This window comes from Bos mutus, chromosome 13 (genome assembly GCF_027580195.1).
Source record: "Bos mutus isolate GX-2022 chromosome 13, NWIPB_WYAK_1.1, whole genome shotgun sequence".
Classification (NCBI taxonomy): domain Eukaryota; kingdom Metazoa; phylum Chordata; class Mammalia; order Artiodactyla; family Bovidae; genus Bos; species Bos mutus.
The window spans coordinates 42,458,296-42,470,619 of record NC_091629.1 but is presented as its reverse complement, the minus strand read 5'-3'; the positions used below and the strand labels follow the sequence as shown (position 1 = coordinate 42,470,619).

The window sequence follows — 12,324 nt, the reverse complement described above, 5'->3', positions numbered from 1 at the left end:
GTCCCGTACCCTCCCCTCCCCGGGACTTGCGCGACGCCCCGCCCCCTGCCTCCCGGCAGCCCCGCCCCCACGGCCACCGCCGCGCCTGCGCACTGCTCGGCAGGGGCTCGCGCGCTCTGCTCCCCGCCGTCCCCGAGCGCGCGCCGGGTTAAGGCGGCCGGCCTGCTGCGTGTGTGCGTGCGTGCGTCGGCGCGTCCGTGCGTGCGTGCGTGTCGTACGCTCGCTGGGCACCGCGGCCTCACCCTCGCCCTCCGCCCCTGCGCCTGCACCGCGTAGGCCGTCCCCCCCCCCCCCGCGCGCAACCCATAGGCGACCCCCGCCCGCGCCCCGGCAGGCCCCCCCTTTCCAAATTTAAAGGGGGCGCAGCATTCACGCGTCCCGCCCCAGGTGACCTCTTAGGGGTCTCCCTGCCCGAGCTGCCCCGCCGCCGAGGAACATGGCGAAGGTGGAGCAGGTCCTGAGCCTCGAGCCGCAGCACGAGCTCAAATTCCGAGGTAAGCCCGGAGGCCCGCCATCTTCGGCCGCGGGCCGGGCCCGCCGCCCCGCGCTCCCTCCCGCGCTCCGGAGGGCCCGGCGGCGCGGCGGTGACGTCGGCCCCCCGGCCGCGGCCCCCGCCCCGCCCCCGTCCGACGGCGAGTCCGCCTGCGCCCCTTCCCCGGCCCCGAGGGTCGGGTGCGGGAGTCCAGGGCCTGCTCCTCCACAGCCTCCCGCGCCTCGCCCTCCAGACACTCGCACAGTTACCGCTGTGACCCTTCCTGTCCAGTCTGTGGCCTCCGCCCAGAGTGTGGGCCCCGGCGACCGCCTGTCCCCGGAAGGCTCAGGTCCTAGGTCAGAGGTCGCCTCCCCGGGAGGCCCGCGCCGACCCGCCACCCCGCCCGAGACACCTGCGGCCGCCCCTGTAGCATCACTCCTGGCAGCTCGGCAACTTAGCCCTGCGTGCGAGGACCACTTTACACACTTGTGTACTGTGTCTGCTCCACATTGGGAGGGAAGCTCCATGAGGACAGGACCTGGTCACGTCTCCGCTTTATCCCCCGCACACCTTAGGGCCCTGATAAGAACCTGTGGAGTAAGTGAATGATAGGAACCTCCTCAGAAGTTCCAACGAGACGGGACCCAACTTTCCTTCTCCTGCCTTTCTTGTGCCTGTGGCTCACACCTGTGCAGCCGTGGGAGGGGCGGTGGGGGAGAGTTGTCACATCTTCCCCCTCCCCACCCAGAAGAGCCTGGAACTGGAGTCCGAGGAAGCCCAGGGGGCCACCTATATGTTTGTGGCGAGCCCAAGCCCCTTGTAATGTGTGCGTTCATCTTTAGTTATTATTCCCTACTTTGTCCACCAAAGTACAGTGCTAGGGGACAAGAAGGTCTTCACCTGATTTGACCATTCCTTCTTTCCAAATGTACTGAGTGGCTGTGTAGCAGACATTTGATTGGCACTTGAGAGGGGTGAATGGACAAGACAGACAAGACCCTTGCTTTCTTAAAGATTAGCTTCTAGTGAAGGTTGGCAAGCCAGTACTCCAGAGTATTTCAGGAGGGACTAACACAGGCTGGCATGATGCAAGCATGGTTTCCCTTGAACGGCCAGGTCACTGCAGTGTCACCAACACTTGGCCCAGAGTAGCTCCTCAGTAGATGTTTGTGGCATTGCGATGCCTGCTGGCTACACACACCCCACTTTAAGGCAGGAGGTAGTGTGAGTAATTTACCCAGAGTCACCCAGTTGGCAAATGGCACATTGGAACCGAGATTCCAGAGCTCACGCTCTTTTAACAGTTACGCTTTCTCGATCCCTGGGCATTCTTCCACTGTGGTGGCTGTCATTTTGCCTCCCAGGTTAACAATCTCAGGTTGTCACATTTGGAAGTGATTCCAAATGTATAAACAGTGGAAGGTTTTCCAGTTCAAACAAACACAGACCACAAAACCGTGACGTGGATTATAATTTCATGGCAGTACTTTAAGGTCAGGCCTTCTAGTGGAGCCAGGCTGAGAGAGGAATCTGGTAACTCAAGTGAATGTGGAAGGTGATGGTTTCAACTTGAGTTGTCTGAAATTCTCTACCCTGGAAGCCTGGCTTAACTCCTCCTGGAAGTTGGCACGTCCATTCTTTGAGTCCACAGGCATTTACCCATTGCCTGCTCCATGTGACAGGTGACAGGAGAAGACGAGTCACATCACATAGATGCCCCCATTCTCCCTCAGGCCCCCACCCCAGAACTTAGCTCTTGGAAAGAGAGTTGACAACAGAATCAGCCAGAACAGTGCCGTGATACAAGGCAATCCAGATTGCTCCAAGATCAGCACCCGAAGAAGGTGTCATTTGACTTGAGTTCAAAGGTCAGATGGAAGTGGGTGACAGGGAGAAAGGAGTGAGGAGTGTGTCAGTTGGAGGAAATTGCAGGTACCGAGGCACAAAGGCTGAGACTACTGGGCTCCTTTGGGATGCCATTAGTATATCTGAATGACTAGGGCACAGAGCCTTTGTTGGAGTCACGAGGCGCTGGCTGGTTGACAAGAGTCCTGTCTTCCAAGGCCTTTGTGAACAGACACAGCCTGTGTCCAAATGCAGATTGTGTTGTGTCTCCTCAGCTAGTTCTCCCTGATTAACCCCACCTCTGCCTGCAGCCCTAACCCCACTCTTGAACATACACTCTCCTCAGTTCTTGTCCCAGTTCTTTCACTTAGTGATGTTTGAGCTTAGGCTGGCCACTTTGCTCGCCAAAACCTGGGATTACTCTTTTCTCCATGGGAGTGGTGCTCATATCTACCTTGCTTCCTGTAGAAAGTTTGGTTGAGATTATGGCTGTTCAGCTGCTTCGTAAATGTGCAGTATTGTACAGAGATTGGTTGTATTTTACACAACTGATTTCATCATTTCAGTTTCTTTACCTGAACGGTGTGGCAAAGAGGAGTCATCTCTCAGCCTAGGGTTGGCCAGAGTAATGATGGCCAAAGTTGCTGGATATGTTTGCTGGGGAAGTGATCCAGGAAAGTCCTGGTATCAGATTGTTGAGGGCTGTTGGCTTGTGACTTCAGAAGAGGCATATGCAGTCTTCAATAAACCACTTTCATGATTTGTTTGTGGGTTTGTTTTAAACTGAGCACTAAAATCATGAAATGAGGTTCAATACCCTATTTTGCTGTATAGAGAGCATTCATTTCAGGATGAGAACTGGCTCATTTAACTAGTATCTTCCAGATTACTTGGAATGATGATTCTGACTTCGGACAGTTCACGTAGATGAATCAGACTTGTAAGCTAACTTTACATAAGAAGATATAATTTAAATGTCTGTCATCTAGAGGAAAAAAATTAATCATCTTTTAAGTGTAGCCTAAGATGGTATACGGTTGTATATGTTGGATTATTTTTCATCTTGGACATTTTGTGTGATTATGTTGAAGTTAAGAATGTTACAGAAGAAAAGAGGACACAGCCTTACAGGACCTTGTTCAGTCTTAAAGAAAGTGCTGAGCTGCTTTGTGGTTAAGTGTCAGAAGGAGAAGGCCTCCTGGCCTCCCAAAAGAAGCGCGATGCTGTGATACTCGGCATGGTGGAATAGTAGGATCTCTCTGGATTGGAGTCACCCTTCTGAAAGAGTTAAAGGCTTTTAAAACCTGAGAAAAGTGTGCTTTGCATTGTTACTCTTTTCTGTTGTTCTTCCTTCAAGGCCAAATCCTTTACTTTCTCTCTCTGAGGTTCCAGTTGTTGCCCAACTCAGTGAGAGTTTTATGAGAGAGTCAACTTTTAGGGTATTTCGTATCTCTTTTCTTTCTCCTCTCCCTCCCCTTCCATTGATTCCATCCACAGTTAAGTAGTATGCTGTATATTTTCTCGGTCATTGCCCAGGACTCTTCCTCTTTCTTCACACCCTAGCGTCCTCCTCCATCTCATGACACTGTCACGTGAGAATGGTCTGTTAACTGTCCTCAGGAGCTGGTTAGTTAAGGTTTAAATCCACAGTGGACCCATTTACCTTTGCTTGATTCTGCGACTGAACCAGTGACCTTCAGGAAACCTCAGGTAGTCCTGTTGTTGGTCAGTATGTATCCACTGGATTGCTGTGGTTGATTACCACTTTGTGGAGGAAAGGGGAGCTTGGGTCAATGGGTTAGGGACCTCTCTTTGTCTGAGGAAAGTGCTTAGAATCTTTAGTTCACCCTATTTAGTTAACTTGTAGCTGAAGATTGTTTAGGAAGCTAAAAAATAGAAAACCTTGTGGATATAGTCTGTTCTATGCAGTAATTATCTTTCAGATGCTAATTACAGCATTAATTCTTTAGTTTTAGCATAGCCCTGATTTCCTTAACATTTCATGATCACATAGAGCAGACTGTGTTTTACAGCACAACAAAATGTCAGCAGTGTGCTTAAGATTCTTTATGGTTGTGGTTTAAATCCATCCTGAATAGATTATGTTCATTTATTTAATTATTAACCAGCTTGCTCATCAGAAGCAAGTGGCATTAAACTTACCAACCTTTAGTCAAACTTAAGTCTTCATAGATTGTGTTATTAACTCCTAAATTTTTGTTCCTGGGAGAAAAATGTGAATTAGACGTTAACTTATTTTTACTCACTTATTCTTTTCTTTACAGTTAACTCCTTGAGGAAAAAATGGATAGTTGTTGGCTGTGTGCTTGTATTTGGAAAATGGTGATAGTTCCTTGTTGTGTGTGCTTGCAGTGTGAACACGGTTATCTTGATAATTACCTGGTAGGTCTGCATGCAAGTGTGGATTTGTTAAAATAATTAGTCTGAATTGATGCTTATTAAAGAAATGAACTCTTAAACATTATTAACACTATCTTTTATTTATTAAAATTATATAGCATCTTTCCTTCCAGTGCTGAAGGCAAAATATGAGAACTTTGACCCAGCAATATTACCACCAAGTAGCTGAAAATTAGGGGAGGAATCAGGGGAATAAACTATATTGGTTATGCTCACACATGGCCCTTAGGCTTAATTTTTAGAACCTGAAACTTGAGTTTTTACATAAGGAATTATTTCCGAGACTGCTTCATAGATCTCCCATTTGTATTTGAAGAATTTGCCATCTGAAGGATGACCATGATTTGAAACAAATGAGCACAGCTTTCAGCACAAGAAAGACAAACAAAAAGAGTGCTGAGTTCCATTAGTCAAGACAAGGTTGCCATCGAATGTTTAGTGAAATAGAAGCCTTCTGCACAGTTATTTTGCACTGGGATTGTTTTAAAAACAAAGTTGTGTTATGGTTTATGGGCTTGTGCCCTCATTTTCTGTCATTTTAGGCTCCTCTCAGCATAGAATATCCAGGATTGCTTTGGCCCTTGCCTGCCGGATGGGCTCATTCTTTGAAGTTTTTACCTGACAGACTTAGGCTGTTGGCTTTCCAAAAACATGAGTTGTTTAAAGAGCTTCATTATGCAAGCAAAATTACTGAACTCAACAGTCAATTTAAGATTATTTTTTAAAATGCCAGTGTGTCAAAATAGTATCTCTAGAATATCTGTTTTTCAAAATGTTAAACTGTTGTTTTAACAAAAACTGTTGATGTCTAGAAACAATGCCTTAATGTGCTTTTGGATCCCCCCTCTCCCCCTGGCCCCCCTGCCCCTGGCGTGGGGGAAAAAAAAAAATCCTTGAAAAAATGGCATCATCCCATGGGAAAAAATCTTGTAGTGCTTTCTTTTAATAATATTTTAGCATTGATGGCACAAAACTCTAAAGGTATAGAAATACTTTCCTAGAGGTTTCCTTCATCCTTTCAGAGGGGTTATTATTACTTTCTGACAAGTAGGTTAGCATTTCTTTTCATCTGTCAAGTATTGTCTTCAGTCAGGCTTCTTCTGGTTGTGTGTGTGTGTGTGTGTGTGTGTGTGTGTGTGTGCCTGCGCGTTTGTGTGCAGGCCCATGTGGCCACACCTTCACACAGATAACTGATGTGCTTGAATTAGTATACAGTTGGCATTTCAATGAGGTCCTTCAGCCTTAACCTGTCTGGGAGGGGCTTGGAAAATATATGTTTTGGAGGAGAGTGAGGTTGAGGCTGCTGTGTGTTTTGGATTGTGCTTTTTGTGTGTGTGTTAGTCGCTCAGTCGTTTCTGACTCTTTGTCCGATCCCATGGACTGTAGCCCACCAGGCTCCTCCTGTCCATGGAGTTCTCCAGGCAAGAATACTGCAGTGGGTAGCAATTCCCTTCTCCAGGGGAACTTCCTCACTCAGGGTTCGAACCCAGGTCTCCTGCATTGCAGGCAGATTCTTTGCCATCTGAACCGCTTTAAGACAGTATAATGGCCCCGTGGGCCATTTATCTAGGTTTGAATTGCTTATAACCTTTAGGAACCAAGTTCCTTGGGCTGTCTTTAAAAGATGCTCAGAGAGTGGAGAGGAGCAGAAAACTGGCTGAGCTCAGAACAGAGGGCATATTTGTAAGGGGCTAAGTGCTAGACTAACACCACCACTTCCCTGCAGTTACTTGGGTCCGAAATTTAAAGCAATGGCCGTAGTGATGCTTCCATCCGTTATGCAATATGAGAGGAAAGGGAAGGGAAGAATGAATGTTTCTAGAAGAGAAATGGTTGATTTCCAGAAGGTGGTCCACAAAGCCTGGGGACAATGGTAGAGGCTTTAGGTTCTTTATCTTGTTGTTTAATCTGTAGCACAGTTCTGTGATATGAGTTACTCCGTGGTCAGGAGGCCTGCCCCTGGATGGGGCCACTGGGTAAAAAGTGGTGCAGGGATTTAGCCCAGGTGTGTATCAGCAAAGCCCATTTCTTTCACATCATCTCTGGAAGGAACTTGTGAACAGGGTCGGGGGAGGAAGGCAGAGAATTTTTAACCATTACGGATGTCTTAGTAGCTGTCAGGATAATTTCTTAAGAATATTAGTTAATTAAGAGTTACTATTTGTGGAATTTTTAGAAGGGATTTCTTTCTTCTTTTAAAAAGTCCATACAGATGACTCCAAAGCATTCTTTGATTTACCTTGTGAATTTTCTTTTTTTCTTTTTTGTAACAGAAACCATTGGTGTTTAATGATTCTGTATGTTTAGAACACACTAACTTTCAAGTAATCTGCAAATCTGCTCTGGAGTCTTTGGAAGATAGGGTGAAACTTGTGTGAGGTAGAGATATCACAGGTTTTTGCAGATCTGTAAAGTGGGAATTTAGAGTTCAAAAGGGTGTTTATTAGGAATAGGAATGTCACTGGAGGGGGAGTTGGCAACCCACTCTGGTATTCTTGCTTGGGAAATCCCATGGATAAAGGAGCCTGGCAGGCTGCAGTCCAGGGAGTTGCAAAAGAGTCGGACACAACTTAATGACTAAACAACATAAAAGATTTATGTTTTACTATACTATAATAATATATGTGATATTATGCACATAATAAAAAAAGATAAGAATGTCTGAAATGTGACCTTCATCGGTGCTACCGCAAAGCTTACAGGTGGGGCTGAGATGACTAGCGATTTCTCAAACGCTGTAAGAGACTGACTCACAGTGAATATTAGAAGGTGCTCTTCCATTCTGTAGGGGGTATGCTTTGGGAAGTCTTCCTTCCCTGAATGATGACAGCCACTCGTAGGAATCATGAGATGTGCAGGGGTATGGTGATTGTGTGCATAGTACACAATTGTCCAGTTGGAAATGTTTGGAGTTTCTTCTTTTTCCACAGCTCAGGCTTTGAGGTGTTCCTCACTGACAGAGGAGCCCCTCTTGTCAGATGGAATATAACGTGGTTGTGATTTGGGACTGGTCTGGTTGCCACATCCCAAAAGCTTCCTGTGGGCCAGGCCCTGGGGTGGGGGCTGGAGTGGAGTCCTGGCCCTAAAATGTCCAGGCTCCTATAAGTAAATGCTCAGTTATTCTTAAAACAGGACTAGGAAGTAAGATAGTTACAATTCTCAGGTTCGTAACCTGAATTAGATGTGGATTTGAACCAAGATCTGTCTGACTGCAGAGCCCCTGTTTATCATTCCATTGACTGTGTTGCTCCTCTTAAAAAGTGAGTGGGAGTGTGGCTCAGGAGGAAGGCCCAGGACTTTGGTATTTATTACCTTGCTAGGAAGATGAAAGGAGGACTGGAAATAGGACCCGGGGAATGGAGAAAGAGCGCTGAAAGACAAATGAAATATAAAAATGAAGGAAAAAATGCTTAATTGTCAGTGTAATCTGGTAATGGCTTCCTTGTCACTGCTTCCATGAAGCAGACTCCAGTGTTGTTCTGGAGTGTTGGAGTGACTGATTAAAAAAAAGTAATTGTACTAATTCTGTTTCCCCTAAGAACTTTTCATCCTAACTCAGTGACTTCTGATTGTGTCATTTTTATACTAATGTTGAAAATTACGTGCTGATATTATCACATACCTTCCCTTCTTCCTCACTCCTCACATGCCCTCTGTTGCCTCAGTGCTTGTCATCACAAACAATGCAGGCTGATTGGGTACTGTTTTGCCTTTTAGTCACATTTCACTCAACATTTATAGTATAATGGGGAAAGGGGAAAGAAAGGAAGGGTACCTAGGTCAGTTTTCTGTGCTTCTCCACTGTCTGAGCACTCTCCAGCCTTTAGAGTCCTAAATGTTCCAAGCCCCATCACCAGCACTTCAGATCTAGGAAAACAGCCAGGATTATCATCCTCTGCGTTTCAGAGATGAGAGGAACTGGACTGGCACTTGGCGGAATGCAGAACTTGCTTGTGTGCTTGTATTACAAAGGGCATCTTGTGCTCCTGCCCCCGCTGTCACTCCCCAGCCAGCTTTGATTCCCTCTCCTGTTGGATGAGGAAGCTTGACCCCAAGGCCGCTTGGAGTTCCTTCCAGCTCCAGTCTTGAGAACATGCTATTAAAATTTGTTTTAGTTGAAGAAGAAAGATGGAAAGCCCCCTGAGGGCAGAAACTGGGGTTTGTATTTCTCTTAGTACCGACCAGTGCTTTGCACTAGTGGGGTGTCAGATCTTTAATTAATGAGCCGTCTTGTTCCTGTTGAAAAGCTCACTGTATTCTAGTAACTTTTCCTGAGTATTCTTGGATATTCTTATCCAGCTCCAGTGTTTTCTGCATCACCTCAAACTGTACAACCCGGGTACCCTGTGCATGTTTATGGCATCTGCTCCTTGTGCTTTATTTATGATGGCTTTGTCTTCCATGCTGTAGACTGCAGGCCCCTATAGGTTTTGTTTCTGCAGTTTTCCCCGGTGGTAACTATAAGATATGTTCTTGTCTTCTGCTATTTAATAGTAACCCCAAAGAAGGGATATAGCCCTGGACTAGGTCATCTTTTCAGTGTTTGGCTTGACCATTTGAAATGGACGCATACATAAAGAATAAAAAGAAGGATTTGCTGAAAAACCAAAGGTTTGTCCTTGTGGAGGCTTATTTGAATTCTCATTCTCTTGGTTGAATTGATTTGTTGGCATATTAATGTATCTTGATGGACTGCTCTGAAAATCCAAATTCGTGCTTTTTGACCTTTTAAAAGTCAGACACTGCTTTACTAATTGAACGAAGCAAAGTCCTGAATCACTCCTTGGAGAGTCCAGTCATTCAGAACTTCTCATGGAGTTTTGGGCGCAGGGGGGTGACAGTTTACAGTGCCTGCCTGGTTAACCTCTCGTCTTGCCCAGAGAATGACAGAAGTGGAAAAGATGGGAGAGGTCATCTGGAGCAGTCCAGAGAAAACTCAGTCAGTTTACCTGGGTCTCTTTATTTTATTCTTTAAAAAAAAATTTTTTTTTTAATGAATTATGCCTTCAGTGCCCTTCATAACAAGACTATTTTATTTTATTTTTTTTCTTTTACGTGCCTAACTCTAGGCATACATGCCCAACTTTGGCAATTAGTCCTCTTCAGTAAACATCTGAATATTTCCCTGTCCACTTTCAGACAGGAGTTAACTGTGTTCTCAGGTGGGCTTGCTCTCCTTGCTCCTTCCTTCCAGGAGGAGCGTATGTGCTAGCAAGCTTTACTCCTGAGTCGTCACCTGGGCACTTCACTGCCTCGTTACTACATCTGTTATTTTATTTTATTATTTACCTCACATGTACAGTACTCTTTGGAGCATTTGGCCTCTGTGATGGCGCGGGACTCGACGCTCTTCCCTTCACCTCCTCACGCACCACCTTTCGGCTTTCTCCCCCTCCTCTGGCCGTTTCCGCCTGCTCCTTAAGGAGCCCTGAGGATGGTGCTGAGGGGCGCAGGTTTTCCAGCCCCGGCTCTTGTTCCTCTTCTCTCCTCCTCTCAGCGCCCCACCCAGTCGCCCTGTCTCTTCCGCCAGTTCCCTTGGCTTCTTCCAGCGTTTAGAGTGATCCTAGGGCTGACCCAAGCTCAGATGTGGGCTGCAGGTACTTTACGTGCCACACGCCCCAAAATGTCTTCTTCCCCACTCCCTTTTCCTTTTTCCTTTGGACCTCCTTTTCTGACACGTACCTCCCTGAGTGGTATCCACATGCACACAGTCGAGCAGCTCCCTCTGAACCCGGCATTCAGGTCTGTCCTGTCCTTCTTGTCCCCTCCGTGATGCCTCCTTTCCGTGGATGACTGTAATTGTTTCTTACCTGGTCTTCCCGTCCGAGTCCTTAGGCTTGTCTCCATACTGATGGCACTTTCAGATGGGCCAATCTTAGCTTCTCTCTTGCTTTCTTAAAAATCTTAAATTTTTGTACGCCCGTTGCCAAAAGAATAAAATTTGCATTCTCTAACAACGCCTGGGAAATCGTTTGTGCCCTTGATCTCCCCGGCGCCACCTGCCTCGTGCCTGCGCTCTGGCCTTTGCTTCCTCCAGTCCCAGAGCTCCTGCGTTCACCTCTCCGCCTGTCCCACTGCTCCCTCCTCCACGTCTTTGCGGTCGTTTTCCTGACACTGTCCACATACAGCATACCTGTGCCCCTGCACAGTCAGCTGTGTTTGGTTACTTGCTTTCCTTCCCCACTAACCAGCAATGCCTTTGCCCTCTTGGACGGTTTTCTTTACCCCTGATCCCAGTGCTCAGCATGATGCACGGCGCTTGGCACATTCCAGGGAGTCAATGTCCAGGTCTGAGAGTGTCGAGAAAGGTAAAGAGGGGGAAAAAAAAAGACAGCTTTCTGTGGAAAGGGATGGTGGAACCCATCAACAAGGCTGCTGTGTGCAGCTGACATTCAGTATTAAGATATTCTACCTAGGGTTGGTCACTTCTTTCTCTTCTACAAACGTATGTTCCCACCATCCTCCCCTCCTGTTTCAGAGACTCAGCACCACCTCTCACGCAGTGTGCTTCTCTCCATCCCTTTTCCATCCCTGTGGTGTCTCGCTCCATTAGTCAGCCTCCTCCTGGTGCCTCAGATTTCTGTTCTGCTTGATGCTTTCCCAGTGCCTACAAACATGCTTAAGTTTCTCCTTCCTGAAAAGAAACTACCTTCCTCCAGATCTTCCCCCGCTTAAGCAAATGCCCAGTCTTACATCACAACTAAATTTTTGGAAGCAGTGAATTTCAGTGAGTGGTTTACATCTAGTTTCCTTTCAGTTCTCATACCTTATGTTCCACTGAAGCCCTTCTCAATTCACCCATTTTCTCTTTGTGACTTTCACCTTTGACTTTTCTGGTGAACTCCCTAGCCCTTGATCATGGTTACTGGATGTTGACATTTCCCAAGCTTCTGTTCTCCATCTTCTCCATTTAAGCACTCTTTGTATGTTATCTCATTCACAGTCCTTTCAACTCTCACCGCTACACAGAAAACTTCCAAGTCTGTATCTCCAAGCATATCTTGGTCTCGAGGCTTTCTGCCTGCTGGACATTCCTGCCTGTTGGTTGTCATGAAAGTACATCAGGACTCGCTGTATTCCACGCTGCGTTCCTGACTTACGCTCTCAAATGTGCCTTCCCTGTCTTGGGAGTGGCCCCTGAACCCACGCGGGTAAGCCAGGAATCCTAAACCCGTCTTCCACTGCCCCCTCTTCCCATCCCACTCGCATCTTGTCAGTCACTGTCTTCAGCAGTGTCTCCTGTACCCCTTTGCTTCCGCTTCTCCCCACTGCCATATCCTGAGTGCAGGATTATTGCCGCATGTGCCCCCTCTGGCTCTAATATACTCTCTCCTTCCCTGACCCTTCAGGCCACCCTGCGTACACTTGTTAGAGTTATTTTTCTAAACTTGAAAACGTTTGTTGGCTCCCTCAACCCTACAGGTTAGTGTTCAGAATTCTTAGGCCAGCATCACAGGCTTTCAAATTGGGCCATGCTTTTTTTTATTTTTAAAACAGTCTCAGCTTTTATTCTCCATTTTAAACACCTGAAATGTTCAAACACTCAGACACACACAGACTTGTGTGAGTACGTCTCCTCTTACATC

At 46.8% G+C, this 12,324-nt stretch overlaps 1 protein-coding gene across 1 annotated transcript in view; it reads left to right on the top strand.

The window, feature by feature from the left end:
* Nucleotides 1-230: 230 nt before the first annotated feature.
* Nucleotides 231-12,324, top strand: part of VAPB (VAMP associated protein B and C) — a 47,380-nt gene continuing 35,286 nt past the window's right edge. Inside the window, exon 1 of the mRNA XM_070381493.1 lies at nucleotides 231-494. Within this exon, the coding sequence (XP_070237594.1) occupies nucleotides 437-494 (58 nt within the window). The 5' untranslated portion in view covers nucleotides 231-436. The remainder of the gene's footprint in view (nucleotides 495-12,324) is intronic.